Here is a 24,868-nt window from a genome sequence, read left to right as displayed (position 1 = left end):
TCAGCAAAGTTTCTGGATACAAGATTAATGTACACAAATCAGTAGCTTTTCTATATACCAACAGCAACCAAGCAAAGAATCAAATCCTCAACCCCTTTTACAATAGCTGCAAAAAAAAAAACAAGCAAACAAACAAACAAACAAACAAAACACTTGGGAATATACCTAACCAAGGAGTCGAAAGACCTCTACAAGGAAAACTACAAAACACTGCTGAAAGAAATCATAGACCATACAAACGAATGGAAACACATACTATGCTCATGGATGGGTAGAATCAATATTGTGAAAATGGCCATACTGCCAAAAGCAATTTACAAATTCAATGCAATCCCTATCAAAATATCACCATTATTCTTCACATAATTAGAAAAAACAATTCTAAAATTTATATGGAACCAAAAAAGAGCTTGCATAGACAAAGCAAGACTAAGCAAAAAGAACAAATCTGGAGGTATCACACTACCTGATTTCAAACTGTACTATAAGGCCATAATCACCAAAACAGCATGGTACTCATGTAAAAACAGGTACATAGACCAATGGAACAGAACAGAGAACCCAGAAATAAACCTAAATACTTAGAGTCAACTGATCTTTGACAAAGCAAGCAAAAACATAAAGTGGGGAAAGGACACCCTTTTCAACAAATGGCACTGGGATAATTGGTTAGCCACAGGTAGGAGAATGAAACTGGTTCCTCACCTCTCACCTTATACAAAATCAACTCAAGATGGATTAAAGACTTAAACCTAAGATCTGAAACTATAAAAATTCTAGAAGATCACATTGGAAAAAACTCTTCTAAATGAAATAACCCAGGAATGGAAAACCAAACATCGTATGTTCTCACTGATATGTGGGAGCTAAGCTATGAGGAGGCAAAGGCATAAGAAGGATACAATGGACTTTGGAGAATTGAGGGGAAGAGTGGGAGGAGGGAGAGGGATAAAAGACTATAAATATGGTGCAGTGTGTACTGCTTGGGTGATGGGTGCACCAAAATCTCACAAGTCACCAGTAAAGAACTTACTCATGTAGTGAAATACTAATACCTTATGGAAAAATAAAATAAAAAATAGGAGAAGAAGAAATTGCACAACTCTGTAATGCAATTTAACAATTTTGCAGTAACAAGATGATCACTTAACAACAGCTTCTTCAACCCTTATGTTGTAACATTCTAGGATGTTTCTCTATTTCTTGAAAGGGAGGGTAGGGTCACTCCAATTCTCGGAAAGTTTTTGAAGCTGAAGAACAAGTTGTATTATGTCAAGACTGAGTTATAACTTCCTAGTGTCACACAGCAAGTTTATACCAACACCAGGATGAGGACTTGAGCCTTCTAAATGCAAGGCACCACAAACCAGTGGGCTTAATGCTAAGAAATTACCTAGGCTTCTGTCTGGCTGTATGCTCCCCATTTCATAATAAAAGCACACACACACACAAAAATAGTATTTTTGATGACTGTTAAGTGCCTTGCACTGTTTTAAGCACTTTGTTTGTATAAGCACTCATTTAATATATCATCCTTAACTGACAGATAAGCAAATTGAGACATAGTCCAGATAAATGTCTTTGCCAGGGTCAACTGATGCAAATTAACTATTAACTTCCATGTAATTCAGTATTTATACTATATTGTTTCTTTCCTCCACTCTGCTATAGATGGTCTTCTACTTATTACTTCCCAGATTTATCATTTACATTTTTGCTCTTCTTTTAGGTTAAGAATTTAAAGATCTATCTGCAGAGCTGTTCTTTTACAATTTTCAGCTCAAATGGGCCCTCCTCTGTAAAGCCTTCTCTGATTGCTTCTAGGAAGAACAACCCTCTACCCCCCACCACTCTGCATGTTGGCATAACAGTGTGTGTGTGTGTGTGTGTGTGTGTGTGTGTGTGTATTGACATGCCTCTCTTGCCAAAATGAATCTGAACTCCATAACTTTCAGGGCACTTCTTGGTCATTTACTTCTGCAGTTTTATGTGCCTTTTCAACCACAGAGTAGCCTCTTCATAAATATTAGATGGCCAGATGAGTAAAATAAAGAACACTCTCAAGGAGAAAAGAGAAAGTGAGAACTTTATTTCCCTGAACTAAACTGCCAACAAAACTGAGAGGTAGATATTATCCTCATTTTAAGCTGAGACAAACAAGACAGGTACCATAAGACAGGATCAGAACACAGATCTGTCTGATCCCCAAAGCTTTTGTTCTCTCTAATACATGAGAAGAAAGACAGGCACATTAATGGTCACATGCAGAAGCAGCTATTGGAGTTCACAGATAAGAAAGGAAGAAAGAGAGAAAAGAGAAAATGAACATCAAAAAATAAGGAAGTTGGAATACTGACAGGTCAAAGCAGAGAGAAAGACAAGACTCACTAAGCAAGAACTAACTTAGTGCCCAATAAGAAAATGCAAAGGAAGGAAGATTGTGGTGACATTTAAAGAGCTTAGAATGGCAACAGAATTGGGCTTCAGATATTTGCAAGAGTTTCCTTCAAAACTGTGGCAAGAGCCAGAAAAAGTGAAGGGCAGAGACAAGGGCCTGCAGCAGGCAAAGAGGAAGCATGATTTAGAGACAGATGCCACAGCTCAGGAAGGGAGCGGCTTGACCCTGCTGCTTGAAAAGGGGCATGCCTGGGAGTGCTGGCACTAAGGACACTGTTGGTTGCTATTTGCAGTGGCATATGGATGAAGGATGATAGCAGCCCTACAGTGATATAAGGGACCATCATGAATGGCATTTCAAGAGATAAAGCAGGAAGGGATGAGGAACCAGAGTTCTCTGTTTTTATCAATCCACAACTGTGAAATTTATGGAGAAAGTTTACTCTCAACTGACAAGAATTCACATATGGTAAGAGGCACAAGGGGTCGAATGGTACCTCTGTGACTAACAGTGTAGGAGCCTGGGAGATATCACTTTAAATGTCAAGTATGGGAAAGAAGAAAGAATAATTGCAAGCATTAATCCACAAAAGTGCTTGAATTTAGAAAAACTGTATTCTTCTCCTTTAAGATAATTAAAACTGACCAAGTATACACATTGCTGAAATAGAGGAGAGTCCTGTAAGAATGACATGTAGCTTAATTTAAAAGCTTTTGGAATATGTAGGCAAAACGGAAGATATTCTTGCGTTTATAACATGGGGCAAAAGAGAAACTCCTCCTTGGAGGAGTTTTCAATCTGTTATCATAATAACTCCTTGCATTTATATAGCACTTCCCTAAATTTTATTGGATCCTCTGTCTCATTTCATTCTCAAAGCCTTCACAGAAGACAGTGTAAAAATAAAGTTATCTCATAGATAAAGAAACAGAGACCAACGAGCAAAGAGATCAAGAGATTTGCCTTTGTTCAACAGCTTGTTAGTGGTGGAGCCATTTCGCTATCAATGTCTTGTTTCCACAGCCTTTCACCTACAACTCAATGGGGTTGATAGCTTAATCCTTTTCAGAAATGAGGGAACATGGGAAATATTAGAAATACATGGATACATCATGACTTGATGAATGAGTCTCCCATTTTGATATAGCATCATCAGGTTTAGAATGCTAAAACCACATGTTAAGGATGCTAGAAAATCATCTGGATGATGGAGTCACATATCTAATCATAGAATAGAATTTCCTGGAATGGACATTTACTCCAATCCCCGCAATTTATAGGTAAGGTAACAGCCTTGGAGACGTGAACATGCTAGAATGTCAGAGAGCTGGCCTGACCCTCAACAGCTGTTTCGTTCATTGCTTTCTGATTGCCAGTCTTTCTTGTGACACCTTCAAAATTTTCCAAATCTGCATACTTTTTATATAATTCATTTCATCCCCTGTTTTTTCCCTAAGTTGGCCTACATTGTAAACTTAAATATATTCTAAAGAGATAATTGATTCTTAGCTAATCACATAATTTATTATAAATAAAGGTAACCATGAAAATAAACATATAACCATTAAAGTAACACACTCATCTGTCAACCACATAAAATCATCTTATTTACCAACATGTCACACTTTTGAAAATTCTGATCTGACCTAAATGTCCCATTTTACAGATGAGAGACCTAAGTCTCTCAACTGGGTGGGCTCCCAGTGGCAGACCTGGATCCTAAACCACACTACCTTTGCTTCTGCTCACTTATCTAATCTCAGTTGTTAACATGACAGAAACTGGCAAAGGTATTCCCTGCCTTTAGTGGTGCCAGACTCTCAGGCTTGGACAAGGAACTAAAACCACAGCTAATTCAGCCAAAGATGATGTGTAGAGAGGACTCAGAAGGACCCAGCAATAACTCAGCTGAGCACAGCACTAGCCAGATATTCATCCCCTGCCGTTAATTTCAGAAGTCCTCTTTGCAAGCAGGAAAATTTTGATAGCAGGTATTTCCCACTGGGGAGCAGTAGACTCCTCAGAAGACTCAGGGTCTCAGTTTAAAGACCAAAACTGGTGAATTTCAACCGTCAGTGATCACTTCCCCAATTCCCCTCAATGATAAGGAAAAAGGAGTTTCTGGGAAGACTGGCAGTGGCCCAGCAAGTCTTTGCAAGGAAATCCTGTGATTTTTAGGGAAAGCCATTTTTGGAATCTTAGTACTCACGGCAGGATGAATACTTAGTAAAAGTGGAGTTAAATTTTACTTTGATATATTTTGGACTGGAAACAAAAAACATCATCACATTGACAATAGATACCTCAGAGAATTTAGAGAAGACCACAACATTTTTCTGGTATACATTTATGTGGGGTGTCAGCTACCCAGGAGGATAAACAAGGGAAACTGACAACATAATAGATAGAAACTAGGAGAACTAAAATGATTGCCTGGACACAGCATCTAAATGGATGTAGTGAGTTCACCATCAAATAGGCCAATCCTAGTATCCCAAAGAGTTTGATCTAGTGGGATTGAGAAGAATCAACTATACAGTGTAAAATAAAAAGACATTATCTGACCAATGAGATGCCTTTATTTTTTAACAAGAATGATTCCATATTCCATCCTGTTGACCTTGCCTTGGCTATTATGAATCTTAGCAATAAATCTCATGAACAAAACCAATAACCATATTAAATGTGGGTTGTTCTTCTCCATTTTCCATTATAACAGTAATTCCCAAAACTGTCTGTGTATGAAAATTACTGGGAGAATATTTTAAAATATAAATTCCTTAGGACTAGCCTCTGATATTGAACCAGAATTTCTAGCAATAAAGATCATAAAGGTAGATAATTAGTACGTAGATACACAGACACATAGATAGTAGAATTAAAGTCCTTAAGTGTTTCTTAAGCCAAGCATTTCTTTACAAGTGAGAGTTTGGGACCTGGTCAACTTTGTCTTCTTCATATATGATTTCCATTTTATTAGTTCTATTGAAATAAAATCAGATGTAGACTGCCTGGAATTCTTTGTCAAAATGAAGGCTGAAAAGGAGACTAAAAGAAGACAGAAAAAATGTAAGCGAGAGAGCAAGTGATCTAGAGACACAAGATCTAAGAACTGATCTTGGAATAGAAAATACTTTTCTCCAGTTCCATCCATGCTCTTGCTTACGGGTGGAAATTAAATAATTTGTAGATATGGACATGGAGAATGAAATAATAGACAATGAAGACTCAGAAAGGTGGGAAGGGGTTAAGGGATGAGAAAGTACCTAATAGGTACAAAGTATACTGTTCAGATGATAGTTATGCTAACAGCCCAGACTAAAGCATCATGCAATATATTCATGTAACAACACTGCACTTTCACTGTCTAAATCTATAGAAATTAAAATAAATTTTCTAACCTTGAAGAGAGTCTTTGTTACCCATCTTTAAAAAAATGAAGTCAGAGTAGAAACAACATGAAGTTGTCTTTTTTTTAATAGATTTTTTTAACTCTATTTTTATATAGTGTCTCCCAGGGAATCCCATAAATAGAAAGAGTGCTTATTCCTTTCTGAGGAGGTGAAGAGACCTTCCAGAAAGAGTCTAAAGGGAAAGACAAGGAGAGTCCCAGGAAGAAGGGTCATGCACTAGCATCTCATGGCTGAGCCCTACAAAGACAGAGGGGCAAGGTCCTGGGATGGCTGTGGATAGAGTCAAGCTAGGTTATTTCAGGTCAGTCCTGCCTTGCTTGGCCCATGGGAAATGGAGTGTTGTTAGTATGAGTCAAAAGCTCAAATTGGTAACTGGCCAGTTTTGATTTAATTACATAGTGAGATAGTTTCCTGGGAGCATACAACACAATCCTTTCTCCTAAACGTGAGTTTAATTTTCAACAAAACACTTCTCTCATAAACATCACGTCGTTTCTAAACCCTTATTGCCATTCCCAGAACTGCTTGCAGCCTTTCAGAAACCCATTATTTTATAATTATAATCAAGACTATTAGGACAGGACAATTTGCGCCAAAAAGCGCATTTACACTCAGAATTGTCACTTAGCACTGTCACAGGAGGGATCATCTTTATTTCTGTAGAAATCAAGGAGAGTTGCAGACTCTGCCTTTTAAACTTTTAATTTCTAGATGGCATGGGAGTTACTGACCTTGTCTAAATTATTCTCCATTCACTCCACTAACCACCCCTGGCAGAGTAGCCCAGGACATCACAGCAAGAAATTATGTTATGGAAAGAATGCAGCCCCAAGAATCAGGCCAACCCCAGTTCATATCCTGATTCTACTCCTTCCAATTGAACAAGTCAGTCCTTTCATCTCAGTTTCTTCATCTGTGGAATGGCAAAGCTACAAATACCTGCATCAGAAGGTCATTTTAACAATTAAATAAAGTAAACTAAAATGGTACCAGGCATGCACTAAAGGCTTCAACTTAAAAAAAAATACAGAAGGCGTGGCAAATGTTATCGTGATTAATATAAGCTGTGTGACCTACAGCAAGTTACTTGTCCTCTCTGGGCATCTCTTTTCTCATTTCTAAAGTGAGAAGAGTAGCCTTTAACTCACGAGGTAGCAGTAACAATCAGATGATCATCCATGGTGCTCAATATCGTTGGTTCCTTTTGATCAACCATTTACTCCACAGATTGTACTTTGAGTTGAAAAGTTCGGTGATCTCCATAGGGGCAGCCAGAGTATGTGATCTTATTCCAACCATCTGGGGAAAGTCCTAAGCTTTTGGAACTTCCCCCATAACCTCTGTGTTTAATCACAAGTCTGTGATGCCCATCAGGAAGTCAGACCAACTATAGACATGATAGAGCAAGCCTAGGCATGTTATTCAAAGAAAGGCCATCATCTAGTGGGCCTGATTTGTTCACTGTTAAAAAATCTTTAATCACATAGCTCTTTTATTTATTTTTCCTGGCTCTTACAGCTGTAATATAAATAAAAACAAGTAATAACAATAATACTTCTCTTTGTTTAATATCAGTCAAAATTATAATGGTGAGATAGGAAGTTTTATGCATTTTGTGAGAGCAGGGTGCTCTTGGCATAGAACAGTATTTAGAAGCCCTGCCTCTGCAGGGAAGTGGACTTAGAACCTAATCTCAGTGCTGCCACCAATGAGCAGGTGACAGTGGACACATGATAGAATGGCTCCCAGACTCAAACTCCTCATTTGTAAATTGGAAATACTTTAGTATCTTTCTAATTCATTGATGTGACAAACTAAATGAGATAGCACAAATAAAGCCCCTGCGTAAAACAATCCATCAATTAAATGTAACTATTGTAACTATCAACATTATCATTTCAACCAAGTGAGGTCTGCCAACAAGGTATTATTACCTCCATTTCGTGTATTAAGACCTGAGCCTCAAAGCATTTCAGTGACTTTCCCACAATCACACAAGTAAATGGAGACACTGGCTTAGACTTCGGTTTTCACTCTTCCAGGGAGTTCATTGTCACATACTGTGTGAGTTCATTTAAGCCTCTCCAGGAGCCTGCTGATGCTTTCTAAAAAGTTTATAGAGTCCGGAAGAAGACTGGGGTCTGACAATCCCATGAGTCGAGACCGAATCAGAAAGAAATGCTTAATTTTACTTACAGTCACTTCTGTGGTTCCACAGGCTGGAAAAGCAGCAATTACTTTAGTGCTGTTACTGAGAAGACCTCCCAGTGCTTCTCCTAGTGCCCTCTTTATAAAGTCTTAGAGGAGTACTCACCCATAAGGACAGTGTCCCTGTATTGAACATAATACATGATTTTCAATCCTTAGAGAAACGTTACAAAGTCATATTTCTATTCTCATTTTACGTTTGAGCTAAGTAGACTCAGAGAAGTGGAGCCAAGGCACACAGTTGATAAGTAGTGAATCTGAGTTTTGACTTTCTCCAAAAGCCACACTACGCAAAACACCAGAAAAGTGGAAAGCACTGTGTTAATGCTCATTCTCGGTGTCTTTCTCTCCTCTTTTTGTTCTATGTCCAGATTTTCTACTTATTATTGATTCACCCTATTGTTCACGTATCCCTTGTTTGAAGCTCCTTCAAGTCCTTTATGGAAAGATAGGGTTATAAATGAATCATTTGGTGTGTATAACATATATGCATATGTATTGGCTTAATGATTCATGGCTTCAGTTGAGAAACCCTTGACTAGTGTCAACCACACAGAAAACTGCAGGAGTTTCACTTCCTGTTTTGTCAACTTTAAGCACGAAGCAATTGGGTGTGGAAGAAAGAAAGTGTCCTTGAGTGACCTGGAGGCCCAGGCTCAGGTTTTGTCACTTTCCTACTCTGTGGCCTATTGACAAATTTACTTCATCGAACTTCAGCTTTCCCATCAATAAAATGGAAAAATTAATTATTGATTTGCTACCTCACTCAGCTAATGCGATATTCAAATGTGGTTATAGTTTTGTGAATATGTTTCAAGTTGTAAGAGATCACACAAATTTAAGGCATTATAATTGGCATTAATTTTTGCTTATTCCACCCTTCATCCCTCTTAAATCCAGAGGATTTAAAGAGCTACAAAGAGGCTGTCTGATGCCTGACTTTACTCTTTCTTCTCCTTCTGTTCTATGCATATAATTTCTTTCCCTTCTTGTCCACCTCACCTGCCATTTCTAGAATTTCCATCTGGGAGAGGGAACTGACAGGAAGAAGGCCAATGTCAGCCTTGGAATATTTCAGCCCTGAAATACTCCAAGTTGTATGTTGATCTTCCTTCTCAGAGCCTTGTACATTTGCTTGAATAAACACATTTATGCAGAATTCGTATTCAAATACAAATAGAACCACACTTACATGTAGCATGGATATACACAAAATCACACATTTTCAAGCATACTAAGAAATTGATGCATACATCTATAGACAAACAATCATGTATGTATGTTAGTTCCTCACTTATCCACAGTTTCACTTTCCCAGGTTTTGTGGTCAGTTATCATCTGAAAATAGGTGAGTACAGTTCAGTAAGATATTTTGAGAGAGACAGCGAGAAAGAAAGAGATCACATTCACATAATTTTTATTACAATATATTATTGTAACTATTCAATTTTATTATTAGTTGTTGTTAATCTCTTACTGTGCCTAATTCAGAAAATGAACTTTATCTTAGCTATTTGTGTATAGGAAAACATATTGCATATATGAGGTTTGGTACCATCTGGGGTCTCAGAGACCCACTTGGGGTCTAATAACATATCCACCAAGCATATGAGATAAGGGGAGACTGCTGTACAAGCACAAGAGTAGAGAACCCATCTCAAACAGCCATAGACATCCACTTCAAATGGATGTATTCTTCAAGAAATAGAATCACACTCTCTACTATACAGATATGATCATGGAGACACACACTTTCAAATACATACAGCCCTGATGAGGATACACAGGGAGATGTGCACAAATGCACACATCTACTTCCACTAGTACATGAGACATAGAAACACACCCAGGGATGCTCAATCACCCTAGACCTGCTCAAACCAAACACACTCCGAAACACTCAGTAACAAACACTTCTGAGTGTGGTCATATTTCCAGTTTTGACAACTGAATTTTGTTGTCTTTTCTTTTTTATAACTTCATTCAGATATAATTGATATTATAAAACTGCATATATTTAATGTATATAATTTGATGAGTTTAGACATAGTTTCACATACCTGTGAAACCATCACCACAATCAAGGTAATAAATATATCCATCACCTCCAAAAGCTTCTTTGTGTATATATATATGGTAAGAACACTTAACATGAGATCTAACCTCTTAACAAAATGTTAAGTGCATAATACACTATTGTTAATTATAGGAACTCTGCTATACAGCTGATCTTTAGGGCTAATTCATCTTGCATACTATAATTTTATACCAATTAGACAACTCCCTATTTCTTCATTTCTCCCTTCCTCCTTTTCCCTAGGAACCACTGTCCTATTCTCGCTTCTATGAGTTTGACTATTTTAGAACCTCATATAAGTGAAATCAGGCAGTGTTTGTCTTTCTGTTACTTGCTTATTTTACATAGCATAATGGCCTCCAGTTTTATTCATGTTGTCATAAATCGTAGGATTCCCCCTTTTTTAGGCTGAATAATATCCCATTGTATATGTATGCACATTTTCTTTGTCCATTTATTTTTCAATGGAAATTTGGGTTGTTTCCATAACTTTGGAAACAGTGATTGTGAACAGTGCTGCAATGAACATGGGAGTGTAAATATTTTCTTGAAATTCTGATTTCAATTATTTTGGGTATATATACAGAAGTGAGATTGCTGGATCATATAGTAGTTCTATTTTTAATTTTTGAGAAAACTCCATACTGTTTTTCACAATGGCTATATCATTTTCCACTCCCTCTAACAGTGTAGAAGGGTTCCAATTTCTCTATATCCTTGATGACACTTCATTTTTTTTTTTTTTAATAGTAGCCACTCTACCTGGTATAAGGTGATATCTCATTGTGGTTTTTATTTTCATTTCCCTGATGACATCCTCATTGTCCTTTTCTTGAATGTTCTGTTTCTGGGGAAGCTGGATGAACATTGTTTTCTGGGAACCTTCTTTATATGAATCCCATTAATTCCAGACACATTGTTTTCTCAATGATAACATCCACTCTTTCCAAAATGTAGTCAGGGAGCATTGCCCAACAGGAAACAGCAGTGTATACTTCCTGCCTTGAATCCCTTCACAAGCAGTTCTCCTGGCAGTGAAGAGGGTACACAGGAGGGATCCCAGCCCTCTATGTCTCTCTGCAGAGATTCAGAGATCCATCAAACATCACTTGTTCTGAAAAAACAAAATAGACTTCTGCTGCAACTCATTTCATGAGGTCACCCCAGGTTTATCAGTCCATGTTTCTGGAATCAAGAAAAAGTGACCTCCTGAGGTCATCCCACTTCCTTCCTGCCTCTAACCCAAATTGTCCATGATAAGAACAGGAAGCAGAAAATTTCTTCCCCTGTTAAAAAAAGTGCCCCCTTTAAACAAATTATTGCAATGCTGCTTTCAGACAGTCATAACTTAGTAGGCAATAACTTTGCAATGACATCGAGTGACAAAGTGACAGAATGTACTTTACATACTTCCTTGAAAAATAGTGATTAAATAAATGTGGATATTTGAAGCAGGTCTCAAACAACCTTCTTTATGATATTGGCTTATAGGCAAGACATAAAAAAATGAAAACTTGATATATAAAAATAAAAATTTATCAGGGGTGATTAGTGAAAAAACAGAACATGCTCGAGAATGACCAGGATGGTTGTGGGCATGTGTTAATCAGGTTTCCTTAGGAATTAGCCACTAGACCTTAACCTCTGTAAGGAGACTGACTTAAAATTGAAGGGGCATCTTGCATCAGGAGCCCACTGAAGTCATCAAGCAGAATTTAAATTGTATTCAATCAAAAAGGAAAAAGTGAACACCCAGTTCAGTCAAAACTACCAAAATGGTTTTATGATGGCTATAACATAATACATAATATAATTTCCATTCAAAAGACTCAGGAGAAGAACAATGTCTCTTTCTGCTTTCTCTGTCTTTATTCAACGTGATGAGGTAAGAGTTGAAATGACTTTCTCTGTCATAGGTTTCTTGGCTGAGTTGGTTGAAACGCCCACCTGAAAGGCTCTGTATTTTAATCTAGCATGTATTCCCTCTGCACTGGAAGCTCCTTGAGATTAGCAACCCCACATATCTTGTGCACCATGGAATGACTTGCCCTTAGCATAAGGCCTGGCATGTGCCAGCATTTAATACTTATTAACTGAACGAGTGTTGGGCCCAGCTGGGCAAGAAATGCCTCAGGAGTTTTTTATTTTTCCTCTTCAGATAGTTGTTGCTTCTTGCTAATTGCATCCTGTACCTACTGTTCTTCTGGATTCCACGATCTGCCATCCAACAGGGCTTTTCTGAGTCGTCTCCAGAAGATGTGCTGCCCTAGGACACTGTCCTCCCACTCCAGGTAAGTGTTCCTGCTGAGAAGGCGGTACAGCTCCACCTGCTGCCTGAGCAGGGTCTTCTCCACCTTCTGCAGGACAATGAAGATTATGCCTGCACGACTGCTCAGAAACTGCCAGGTCTGAGCAATCTCATATTCAAAGATACACCAGCGGCTCTGGATGAAGTGCTGGGACACCACAACAATCACCTTTCGGCTTTTATGGAAACCTTCATGGATGATGTTTGCAGCAATGGCCACACCGGGAATAAAGTCTCTGTAGTGAAGGCAGAGCTGAAAGGGAGGCACCCCTTCTTCTAAATTCTTTACTAGCTCATTCCTTACCCAGTCCTCATCCTGGCTTGAGTAGATAACAAAGGCATCATAGATGTTTTCACCTCTACCATACTTTATGCAGCCAGCAAGAAGCATCAGGTGAAAATAGAACTTATAGACCAGAACTGCTACAACAGATACCACAAGCACACTGAACACAGACACACCAATGATGGTCTTATTCATCTGACAGGTAATATTCACACTCAGCACCGGCATGCCCTGTTTATCTGAAGGTGTTGCACATTCCATTCGTTCAGCTTCCACCAAGAGCTGCCTCTGGTCCTTGATCCACTGCAGGAAACTCTGGTGTTCACAAGTACAAGCAAAGTCATTCTGAGTAAGATTTAAGAAAGCTAGACTACTTGGAAAATGCTGAGGTTCCTGGTTTTTGGAAGTCATTATGTGATTGAGACTGTAATCGAGAACCTGGAGGGAGGGCAGACACTTATAAGGAAACACATCCAATGAAAAGAAGTTGTTGTGGCTCATATTTAGTACCTGAAGCTTGTTGAGTGTGTCAAATGCTGTTGGAGACAACTGCTCCAGTTGACACTGAGAGAGGTCCAGGAAGGTCAAGTTTTTCAGATCTGTGAAGATATCTGGAAGGAAGTTTTCCTGGAAAGAATTGCCAGCCATTTTTAAGACTTTGAGACTGAGCAAGCCATCGAAGATGCCATTGAAAGCAACTGTGGTGTGAGTATGAGAAATGTCAAGGTAAATGAGGTTTCTGAGTGATAGGAATACTGAAAATTGACTCATCTGTTTCAAATTGGAATGCTGGAAATCCAGATGTTCTAGTTGTTCTAAGCCCAAGAAGTTTGAACCCATGGTAATAACATCATTGAAGCTCAGATCTAAATACTTTAGGCTGGTTGTCCCAAAATCACTTTGAGAACAGCAACCTTTGAAACTCAAGCCATTTCTACTGAGATCTAGAAACTCAAGGCTTGGTAGATCAACTTCTGAAAAGGCATTCCCACCTTTGTTGGCAGTGAAAGTAAGCCTTTTGAGAGATTCGAGTTCCAATGTGGGAAACTGTTCAAATTTACAGTTAACTAATTCTAAATGTTGCCATCTGAAATTATAAGAAAAGTCTTCTACCCTTTTAATATTCACACTCACCAGGGAAAATGAAGAAGCATTTGCCAAACAATTAAATAAGTCAATAATATTATCGAGGTAGTAGTCTAAGTATGTTAATCGGAATTCTTCAATGGTCAAATTGCACAATCCCTCCAGAGCAGATTTGTCAAACTCTTCCAAGTTTCTTTCATTTCTAAATTCTCCCAGAACCAAACGATGGACTTCTAAACCAGCCAGACCTTGAATACAAGTTTTCATTACATTTAAATCATCAAAATTACTTCTCAAAGTCAGCTTATGAAGCCTAATTTCTTTAAATGCACCTGGTTGGATAAAGTTTATAGGGTTCAGGGACAGGTCTAAAGAGAGATTGGGTAGGGGCATTTGATGTAGAACCTGCAAGTCTTTGCAATAAATATTTTGAATCTTGTTACTGGAAAGGTCCAAGTGCTCTAGATTGGTCAGATTAGAAAAATACTCAGGTAATTTGAAAGACTGGATAAGATTGTGAGCCACATTAAGTTCTTTCAAAGTTTTGAGATGTCCAATGGGGAAGTTCTCTAGAGATGCTAGATTTGTCTCCACAGCCACCAGCTTCTGTAAACTTGATAGTCCAGAAAAGGCTCCCAGGGCTAAACTCTGGATGGGGTTTCCTGTCAATATTAAGGTGGAGAGGTGGCTTAGGCTCTGATATGCCCCATCTTCAATTGTCTGGATTTCACACCTACAGGAATAAAAATACATTGATTATATAACATTTCTGCTGAATAAGGACCTAAAATAGAATATTAATCCTAGTCATCCAGTTCTTCATACGGGATGTGATGGGTCAAAGACATAAGGCAGGACAGATGATGATGGCATGAGCAAATAAGAAGCCCCACAGATTGAGTATTGTCATACTGGCTGCAATGATAGGCTCTTTTTTGTCATGTTAGGCATACATGATAAGCAGAGGAGAAAATCCATAAGAAGGAAATCAGTTAAACGTCAATAATTGACATATATAAAGATTGTGCAGTTGATAAAGCATGTAATAGCCTTGGATCAAGTTTAGCCATTTTCTGTCACACAAAATTGTGATTATACATCTGATTGGTACAGATAATATGGATAGTTGTTAGTTGTTAGCCAAGATAAATGACTAGTAAATATCAATTTCAGAGATACGAAAAATTACACATAAGTGTCACGGATACTCTTAATGTTTATGAAAAGTGCATATATGATAGCTCGATACTTGAAAGTTGTTGTTATCAGAGGTAAATGTTTGTAACCTGTGATAGGAGCGAGTTTTGTGAAAAAAAGTGAAAATCATGTGCTATAAGAGTTCACATCCAGAGAACTGTTGTGGACCAAGAGAATCAAAGTAGGCTTCTCTGAGAACACTTAAGTTGAAAATTGAAAGATGAGTAGAAGTTAACGATAAAAGGAGGTGAAGTGAACAGCAAACACAAAAGCCCCAAGGTTGACAGCAAAAAATGACACACAGAGTAATCATGACAAATAGCTTCCATGGTTGGAGTACAGAGATGAAATTGGAGTGTACAATATGGAGTTGTGGAGAAAGAAGATTTCCAATTAGGCAGAGGTTTACCACCCAGATGAAGGGTTTTGAATTTTATCCCAAGAGAAATGAAAGCCATCCTACATACAATGTTCAGAGACATGTCCTAGAGATAGGGCCTTGATGCAGCCAGCAAACAGCAAGCCATCACGATAAATGATAAATTCCTTTGTCATTGCAGGTGCTTGTCAATTACAACGTACAAATAAGTTCTTTCTTGATCCAGTCTGAATTACATTTACAATATTCCCCACCCATTTTAGCCTCTTCAGGAGTTTCCTAGATAATAAAAGCATTGTGGTCCAAGCTTTTGTTATTTATTGGTAACTAGATAAAGGATAAGCAGTATACTAGAAAGAACACTGGAAGAGTGGACAAAAGAGCTTGGGTTTGGTGCTTCTGCAGTGCTCTCCTACTGGGTGATCTTGAATACCTCTTTTCCTCTCTAGGTTTTAGTAATCACATTTATAAATCAAACAGCTGAACTTGATTATTTTTGAAGTTCTCTCTTTCAATTATATGATTTTTACAGCCCATCATTCTATCTCTGCATTGCTGTATACATCAGGCAAGAATTAAAGGGTCTTGCTGTATCTCTATATCATTACATTGGTGATAGTCACTTTAGAGAAGTAGAGTATTAAGACAAAGAGAACAATTAAGTTGGATTCTGGAGATGTGAACTTAAATCTTTGGTCTGTGGCTAACAAGCAATGATAATGTATATAAGTCACTTAAATTATTCAAGCTTCAGTTTCTTCATCTATAAAAAGAAACATACATATATATTATAGATTTCTATGGGGGAAGAAGGCTGCCTGATCTATCACAAAGCATTCTTACAAGACTAGTTGAGTTATTGTATGTGAACACTGTATGAAAAGGCAAAGGATGTCTATTGTGCTATTATTTGTGCTTGCCCTAATTCAGAATCTCCTATGGGCTAGCTAGAAGGGAAGCTAGCCTCTCTATAAGCACAGATTTAAGGTTTCTGGGGCAAGTTTCTTGGGTATCTAGTGGATTGAAGATGAATTACATAACAGACATTGTTTGGTGAAAAACTACTTGTTTGAAAAAAAAGGGGGGGGGGGGGCAGAGGTGGTCTACCTTAATAGAGTATGTGACAAAATTTTCATGCAGAAAACTGAAATTTAGAACATAATGGCATAGATTCAGCTGATAGCCATTATCCTAAACAAATAAACAAAGGAACAGAAGGTCAAATACCATGGGTTCTCACTTTATAAGTAGGAGCTAAACATGGGGTACACATGGACATAAAGATGACAAAAATAGACCCTGGGGATTACTAGAGAGGGGATAGAGAGAAAGCAGCAAGGGTTGAAAAACTAACTACTGGGTACTATGCTCAGTACCTGAGCAATGGTATCAACTGTACCCTACACCTCAGTATCACACAATATAACCATGTAACCCCCTGAATAAAAATAAAAGTTGAAATTATTTAAAAAAACGAATGAAATTCTGTAAGAATAATACTTTATGCTTACAAAATATACTTTATAAAAATTTAAATATATACAGCATATTAATATTTATTATCACATTTAATCCAGCAGGATAAGTTGCATCATTTCCATTGATCAGACATGAAAACTAAGACTAAGGGAGATGAAGTGATATGCCTAAGGTTACATGGTTATAAACGTTGGGGGTAAACTTGGCTCCAGTCTTCTGACCCCAACAGGGCTCTATGCACTATACCACTGCCTTTGAATTGTTCCATTACCGCTTTGTTTTATCCTACCTTTATCCAAGTTAGGGTATAATAGGTCGTATGTTCACTCTTCTACAGAAATGTCTGCTCTAAAAAGGATTTTCATATTGTGACCTTAGTCTTTATCAATAATTTCTATAATAAAAAATAAGTAAAATGTTTTGAAATGTTTTACAAACCACTGCAGAGAACATTTCCATTATCTAGTTCGATTTGCAAATAAGGCCCCGATGATGAAAACCCTTTTAGAATTTTGTTCCCTTAAAATATCATGATGACAGTTTCACCTGCCACAACAAACGATATACTTCCCTGCATCAGAAAAGAAAATCTTAGCCACTATTCCCTGCCCACAGCAGATGTTTTCCTTTAATCTTGACATCTTTCTCCTTGGATTACTTGTCTTTTCCTAATTCCCTATCCTCTACCCTACTTTTAATATTCTAGACATTGTTTGAATCTTATGCAGTTTATGAAATCTTTCTTGACTACCCGCCACAGAGAAGTCCCTCTTCTGAAAAATACAATTTGTTACCTTTAGTTTAGATATAGTTTATCACCTATTGTTATATATTGCTATATTTATATCAGCTTCAAGATCCAAAAAATCGTAATTAAAATGTGTTGAAAATATGCTATGTACCCAGGACCATACCCAGGACTTTAAGGTATTAACTCTTTCAAGAAGATATGCCTCCTTAACAACAGGGGCTGTGTGTTATATATCAATATATGCCTGTCTTCTTGCAGAGTGTACAACATATAGTAAGTAGTCAATAAATAGCCACTTGTCCAATCTGTCACTGATGGACATTTGGGTTGATTCCAAGTCTTTGCTATTGTGAATAGTGCTGCAATAAACATACGTGTGCATGTGTCTTTATAACAGCATGATTTATAATCCTTTGGGTATATCCCCAGTAATGGGATGGCTGGGTCATATGGTACATCTAGTTCTAGATCCTTGAGGAATCGCCATACTGTTTTCCATAATGGTTGAACTAGTTTACAATCCCACCAACAGTGTAAAAGTGTTCCTATTTCTCCACATCCTCTCCAGCACCTGTTGTTTCCTGACTTTTTAATGATCGCCATTCTAACTGGTGTGAGATGGTATCTCATTGTGGTTTTGATTTGCATTTCTCTGATGGCCAGTGATGATGAGCATTTTTTCATATGTCTGTTGGCTGTATGAATGTCTTCTTTTGAGAAATGTCTGTTCATATCCTTTGCCCACTTTTTGATGGGGTTGTTTGTTTTTTTCTTGTAAATTTGTTGGAGTTCTTTGTAGGTTCTGGATATTAGCCCTTTGTCAGATGAGTAGATTGCAAAAATTTTCTCCCATTCTGTAGGTTGCCTGTTCACTCTGATGGTAGTTTCTTTTGCTGTGCAGAAGCTCTTTAGTTTAATTAGATCCCATTTGTCAATTTTAGCTTTTGCTGCCGTTGCTTTTGGTGTTTTAGACATGAAGTCTTTGCCCATGCCTATGTCCTGAATGGTACTACCTAGGTTTTCCTCTAGGATTTTTATGGTATTAGGTCTAACATTTAAGTCTCTAATCCATCTTGAATTTAGAAAATGTGGCACATATACACCATGGAATACTATGCAGCCATAAAAAAGGATGAGTTTGCGTCCTTTGTAGGGACATGGATGCAGCTGGAAACCATCATTCTTAGCAAACTATCACAAGAACAGAAAACCAAATACCGCATGTTCTCACTCATAGGTGGGAACTGAACAATGAGATCACTTGGACTCAGGAAGGGGAACATCACACACCGGGGCCTATCATGGGGAGGGGGGAGGGGGGAGGGATTGCATTGGGAGTTATACCTGATGTAAATGACGAGTTGATGGGTGCAGCAGACCAACATGGCACAAGTATACATATGTAACAAACCTGCACGTTATGCACATGTACCCTACAACTTAAAGTATAATAATAATAAATAAATTTAAAAAAAAAATAGCCACTTGTGAAAGAATTTAAGCTAATTTTCTCTCCTGTCTTAAAAGAAAACCTAAAAATTAGAATTTCCCTTAGAAGCTGTCTTAGCCAACTGCCTATTTCACAGATGAGAAAATTGAGACCTGAAGAATAGAGGTAGCATGGTCAAGGTTATATAGTTAATAAGACATCTGTTGTATGAATGAATAAGTGAATGCAGATGAGACTCCACCAAGCAAGCTTTCCACTCCAATGATGAAATGATAGGACAATGAACATCTCACCTTGTGCAGTATGTAAAAGTGCATTCATTACCTGGATAAATCCAGCACCTGCAGTTCTGGAAAACGGAGGAAGCTATAGCTGCCTAAATGCCTCAGGGGATTAAAGCTCAGGTCCAGGTTCTTGGTTGAGAAGGGGATGTTGTCGGGGATTTTGTAGAAATTCAGCTCCATGCATTGATAAGTAATGTTAGGAACCACCTGCAATGATTACACACAAAATGAAGTGTCTTTACTGCATAGTCTCCCAACTCCCCTCTCCTAGACCAGAGATGGTGCGGGGGCGGGGAGGCTCTTTTTGTGCAAGCACAAAATTCAGTCGACCTTTTTTCATCCATCTGTCCATTCTTCCATCCATCTATCCATCCATCCATCCGCTCAATTCATACTTATAAAATGTCTTAATCTAGATTAGAAAGTAAAGAGCAAATACTATGTGCTCAGCATTCTAACCTCTGTGATAAAATGGCAGCATTTAGCAAGAAGCAATGGAATCAAGGGGTGAAGGGCTGAGGCTCCGGAGTCTGAAAGCTCTGGGTTTCATGCCAGCAATTCCGTGTGGTTTAGGGCAAAGTCTTTTAAAACAAAACAAAACAAAACAAACAAAAGAAAAACCTCAGTGAGCCTCATTTTATCAGATGTAAAATGTAGGTATTAAAATATCCAATATTGTGCTTGCTGCAGTAGCACATATACTAAAATTGGAAGCATACAAAAAAGATTAGCATGGCCCCTGCACAAGGATCACACACAAATCCATGACACGTTCCATATTTTCATGATCTATGCAGCAAATCACCATGACACACATTTACCTATGTAACAAACCTGAATGCTCTGCACATGTACCACTGAACTTAAAATAAAAGTTGGAAATACAAAAACTAAATAAAATATCCAGTATCATTCTAAATACCCCACATCATCGGGGAGACTGTCTGGCAGTCAAGATGTCCAGACCTTCCTTAGTCATGGCCTGGATTTTGACAGCTGCATTATTTTTCTTGGCTCATTGACCCCTGTTGTAGAAATAGAGGGAAATCTTTAGAGTGCATGGATTCCCATGGTGGAACCTAGTGAATAAGGTCAAGTGCTTTATGCTGTCTTCGTTCTTACGCTGCTTTCTAGCCTACTTTCCCACACTTTTTGTAAGCCTAATTCTCTAACGCTCCCATCTAATTTCTGAACGCTCTCATTTTCTCTGACAAAATTCCTTGCAGAAGCCAGCTAATTGTAGTTTTCTGTTGTTTGAAACCAGGAGAATCTGTTTGAAGGATTAAATGAGATAAGGTGTTTAAAGAGCTTATTTAAAAGCCCACTGCAGTATAAGTGATCAATAGATGTTAACATTAATTATTATTATCTATTATTAATCCCTTACCATATGCCAGCATAGCTCTTGTTTGTTGTATACTTTCACTTAATCTTCAACTAAGCATTTTAAAGATGAGGAAAATGGAAATTCAAAGAGATGAAGTAATATGCGCAAAGTCAGAGTTCAAACATGCAGATCTTCATTTGTATGTCTGCTTAACTGTTACAAGCCATGGAGCCTCAAAGACAGTACTGCCTAATAGAAACAGAGCCAGGCACTCTTTCTTTGCCCTCTTTTATTCCCTTTCACAGGATGCACCACCATCTAACATTATGTTGTCTATGTGATTGTTGCCATCGGATTGTTCATCTCCTGTACTCCATTGCAAGTTTCAATGGGTTTGCCCACTGCTTTGTCTTCGGCACTCAGAATGGTGTCTGACAAATGGTTGATGCTCAATAAATATTTGCTGAATCAATAACTGATTGAATAACTGATTAAATGAAGGTTTACTTAAGTCCACATTGTAGACATTTTCTGCCAAGCGCTGTGGGCATTACAAAGAAAAATACGATGTGGCTCCAGACTTCAATGGACTCACAGTCTAGAGTAAGAGTTTAGATAGGAGCAAAGCTAATACTGTCTCAAGGGGCCGTAAAATAGGCTTAGAAAATTTGTCCTGTGGTTCAGAGAAAGCAGAGATCAAGTCCGTATTCAGGAAAGGCTTCCCAGAAAAGGAAGATGTTAAAGTGGGTCTCGGAAGATGAGTAAGGTTTAGATATGTGGAAAGGGGAGGAAAAAACATGTCGTAAGGAGAGGACAACATGAACATGGAAAGAGTGGAAAACAAACTTAGATTAGCTGGTGAGTGGTAGGAGTGGTGAAACCTAAGTAAGAGGGCAAACCAGATCAGGAGGGCCTCAGACTTTGTCCTGCAGCAATTATTTCAATTATTTATCACATATAAATTTAGTGGCTACTGTGTGCTGACCACTGGAAATATAGTGGTCCTTGCCAATTCCGTTACAAAGGAAGAGAGAGAAAATAAACAAACAAAAATATAAAATGTTGTGCTCCGGAAAAAAAAAAAAAGCAATAAAAGGGAATTTGAGGCAAATAAGTGAGGCTGGAGAGCTCAACATGGGGCAATCAAGGAAGACTGCCCTGAGGAGGGGACATGTAAGCAGAAATCTGGAGTGATTAAACCATGAAAATGACCAGGGCTGCACTGACCAATATGGTAGTCACTTGCCATACACAGTTATTAAACACAAGAAACGTGAATAGTCTAAATTGAGATGCATGGTAAATGTAAAATATATACTAAATTCCAGATTTAGTACCAAACAAGGAATGTAAAATATCAGTAATAGGTAAATATATATTAAAATTTTAAACATTATTTTAAATATGCTAAGTTAAATAAAAATATTAAATTCACTTGTTTCTTTTTTTAATGAGGCTACTAAAAACTTTAAAAGTACATATGTGGTTCACATAATATTGCCATTGGATAGCACTGATCTAGCATTCTAGGTAGAAGAAATAGCCAGTGCAAAGGCCCTGTGGTAGAAACCTGTCCTAATGGCAATGGAGAGTTATCAAAAGTTTTTAAGGAGATAATTTGTTAGATCAAAGCTTAAGGAAAAATAATAACAACAAATGCAAATACATAACAAACAAGAACGTGCAGAATGAATTAAAGGAAGAAGACTGGAATCAGGAAAGCAGTCACTGTGTAAGAGTCAACGCCAGGGGAAATGAGGGCCTGCCGTACAGTGGCAAGAAGGGGATGGGCAGGTATGGACAGGCTTCAGGGACTTACAGGAAATCGTACATGGGGAAAAAGAAGAAGTCAAGGTTGGCTGTGGTTTTATCTCGCAGTGAGCCTAATTAGAAAATCTATCTCCACTAACCTAACAGCAGAGGGATACAGAGAAGAAGACAAGGAGGAGGACTATGGGCAGGGAATTGAGGGAAGGGATGGCTTTGAGATAATGAATTAGTCTTTGCTAAATATTACTTGATTTTCTCCCATATCCTCAACTTCAGGACTGCAGCTGGCTTTGCCTCTCTTGAGTTTCTGACCCTGCCTCACTGTAAATCATTTTCTTAGCTGTTCGGCTCTACTATGGGTTTCTAAAGCAACTGTGAAGTCTGTGCAGGGGAAAAACAAAAAAGATCCATCATGAATAAGATTATCAACCAGCTGATTGGTATTTCACCAAAAAACAAACTGTTGCAATAGCTGATATTATACATATTTCCCTCTTGCTTTTTTCTTCTCTCTCTCTCCTTTCCTTTTTCATTCTCTTATTTTTTTCATCCTCTGGACTAAACTATATGACTGCATACAGAAGTCTGACACCCACTTAGAAAGTTCTTTCTGTAGAGACACACACACAAAAGCCATCTTCTTCCTGAGATTGACAGGAGCAGGGGGACTGCTTGAAGCTGAGTGTAAAGACCACCAGTGGGAAGAAATGACACTGAAGCAGTCTGTTTATTCTCTGGTGAAGAAGGTAATATAATTCTCTTATAGATGCGAAAGCTAGTCTTAGACAGGTTTGATGATTTTTTCACACAGCCACAAGGTAGCAGAGCAGGGACCTTACGCAGATCTACGTAACCTAATGCACTCAAAATCTCCAAATGGAACAAACTTGTTAGCACTCAAAATCTCCAAATGGAACAAACCCCCATTAGTTGCCTTTAGTGCCCTTTAACAATGAATTACTTGATCTCTGTGGCTTCTTGAGTCTTTAAGGTAATTTAACTCTTTTTTGCAAAAATAAACCAGGGCACACAGTGAGAAGTTCTGGGCAGAAGTGAGGGAGAGTTCAGAGGTGCTGACTCCAGCCACATACCTCCACGCAGGGCTCCCAGCTTTCTGGTCTCACGCAGGAGAGGAAGGCCATGGCTGGGATCAGAGTCCCAGCCAGGCGCAAGGCAGACGTCATCCTGGCATCATCCTCACTGCTTCTGTGAGCGACAGTGGCCCTGTGAACGCGTGGCTCGCTATCACCGTTTCACCGGGCAGTTTCTGAGGCACTGGTGTCTTCTCTTCCTCAAGCCGGTGCCCCACAGCAATTGGTACATTCAAAGCAGTTCTGGGCTAAAGGGTGAGAGGAAGTGAAAGTTGCAACCTTAGCATTCTGGACTTTTGTTTGTCTAATAGTTATCTCTTTTGTCACAGGAGAGGAAGTTAGAAGGAGAAGAAGAAAACGCCTGCAGACCAGTGGCTAAACAAACAGCAAGAGGAAGCTAGTTGGCTTTTATCCCAGGAAGTCATCTGACCTCTGTCTGGGCTTGGCGAATTTAGGAAAACCATCAGATGCTGTTAAAATAGCCCTTGCAACTCTCTAGGATGATGGTGATTTTCCAGTTTTGTTTCAGCTGTGGAAACACTATTTGTATTAGTTTGCTGGGGCTGCCATAATGAATTACTACAGACTGGGTGGCTTAAACCACAGAGATTTATTTTCTCACAATTCTAGAGGCTTCCAGTCTGAACTCAAGATGTCTAAATTCTAATCTCCCCTTCTTATAAGGACACCAGTTATGTTGGATGAGGGCCCACCATAATGACCTCATTCTACCTTACATACCTCTTTCAAGGCTTTCTCTCCATATATGGTCATAATCTGAGGTAGGGGGTTTAGGACCTCAATATATAAGTTTTTGCAAGGATGCAATTTGGTCCACCTCTTCTTGTGAAGAAACTCACATACAAAACTGAAAATAAAGCTCCAGTGAAACACTGAAAAGTACAAGAAGATTGGGAAAAGTCTGGGACTTCAGAATTGAATATACTGAAGTTCAGATCTCAGCTGGGTGACTCATGGCCTCGAGGCATTGGTCAAGTCACGTAAACTACTAAGTTTTACTTTCTTTCTTTTTTTCCCCCCATTTTCCTTGTTATGGTAAAATCACATAACATAACATGACATGACATAACATAACATAAAATGTATTACCTTGACCATGTATGCATACAATTCTGTGGCATTAATTACGTTCATATTTTTGTACAATCACCACTATTCATTAAGCAATAACTCCCCATTTCTCCATTCCCTAGCCCCTGGAAACTATGCACTGCTTTTTGTCTCTATAATTTTGACTACTCTAGGTATCTCTTAGAAGTGGAATCATACAGTATGTGTTTTTTCGTAACTGGTTTATTTCACTTTGCATAATGTCTTCAAGGTTCATTTCTGTGTAGTATAGA

The 24,868-nt window shown here is 38.3% G+C and overlaps 1 protein-coding gene and 1 non-coding gene across 5 annotated transcripts; one reads left to right on the top strand and one right to left on the bottom strand.

The window, feature by feature from the left end:
• Window positions 1-5,905: 5,905 nt before the first annotated feature.
• On the bottom strand, window positions 5,906-23,899 carry TLR4 (toll like receptor 4). Of its 4 annotated transcripts, XM_017949600.3 has the most exons (4): window positions 23,505-23,892; window positions 19,776-19,897; window positions 19,357-19,523; window positions 5,906-14,509 (listed from the first exon to the last, which is right to left on the bottom strand). In XM_017949600.3, the coding sequence occupies exons 3-4, from the start codon at window positions 19,494-19,496 to the stop codon at window positions 12,289-12,291; spliced, it is 2,361 nt and encodes a 786-aa protein (XP_017805089.2). In that variant the 5' UTR covers window positions 19,497-19,523; window positions 19,776-19,897; window positions 23,505-23,892; the 3' UTR covers window positions 5,906-12,288. The 4 variants fall into 4 exon arrangements, with proteins under 4 accessions (XP_017805089.2, XP_003911358.2, XP_021782906.2 ...); XM_003911309.5 differs by lacking the exon at window positions 19,776-19,897 and having other exon boundaries at window positions 23,505-23,885; XM_021927214.2 differs by lacking the exons at window positions 19,357-19,523; window positions 19,776-19,897 and having other exon boundaries at window positions 23,505-23,899.
• LOC116270211 lies at window positions 19,994-20,100 on the top strand. The gene has a single exon (XR_004178126.1). It is a non-coding gene; the product is annotated as a U6 spliceosomal RNA (small nuclear RNA).
• Window positions 23,900-24,868: the final 969 nt, after the last annotated feature.

This window comes from Papio anubis, chromosome 13 (assembly GCF_008728515.1).
Source record: "Papio anubis isolate 15944 chromosome 13, Panubis1.0, whole genome shotgun sequence".
NCBI lineage: Eukaryota > Metazoa > Chordata > Mammalia > Primates > Cercopithecidae > Papio > Papio anubis.
Note: the sequence above shows the minus strand (reverse complement) of the source record. Positions and strands in the feature narration are given on the sequence as shown.

Coding starts and splice junctions, on each gene's coding strand:
- TLR4 (XM_003911309.5), bottom strand. CDS start 23,597: ATGACGTCTGCCTTGCGCCTGGCTGGGACTCTGATCCCAGCCATGGCC. Junction 19,524..23,504: donor GCTGGGAGCCCTGCGTGGAG/GTATGTGGCTGG, acceptor TAATCATTGCAG/GTGGTTCCTAACATTACTTA. Junction 14,510..19,356: donor CAGGTGCTGGATTTATCCAG/GTAATGAATGCA, acceptor TTATTCCTGTAG/GTGTGAAATCCAGACAATTG.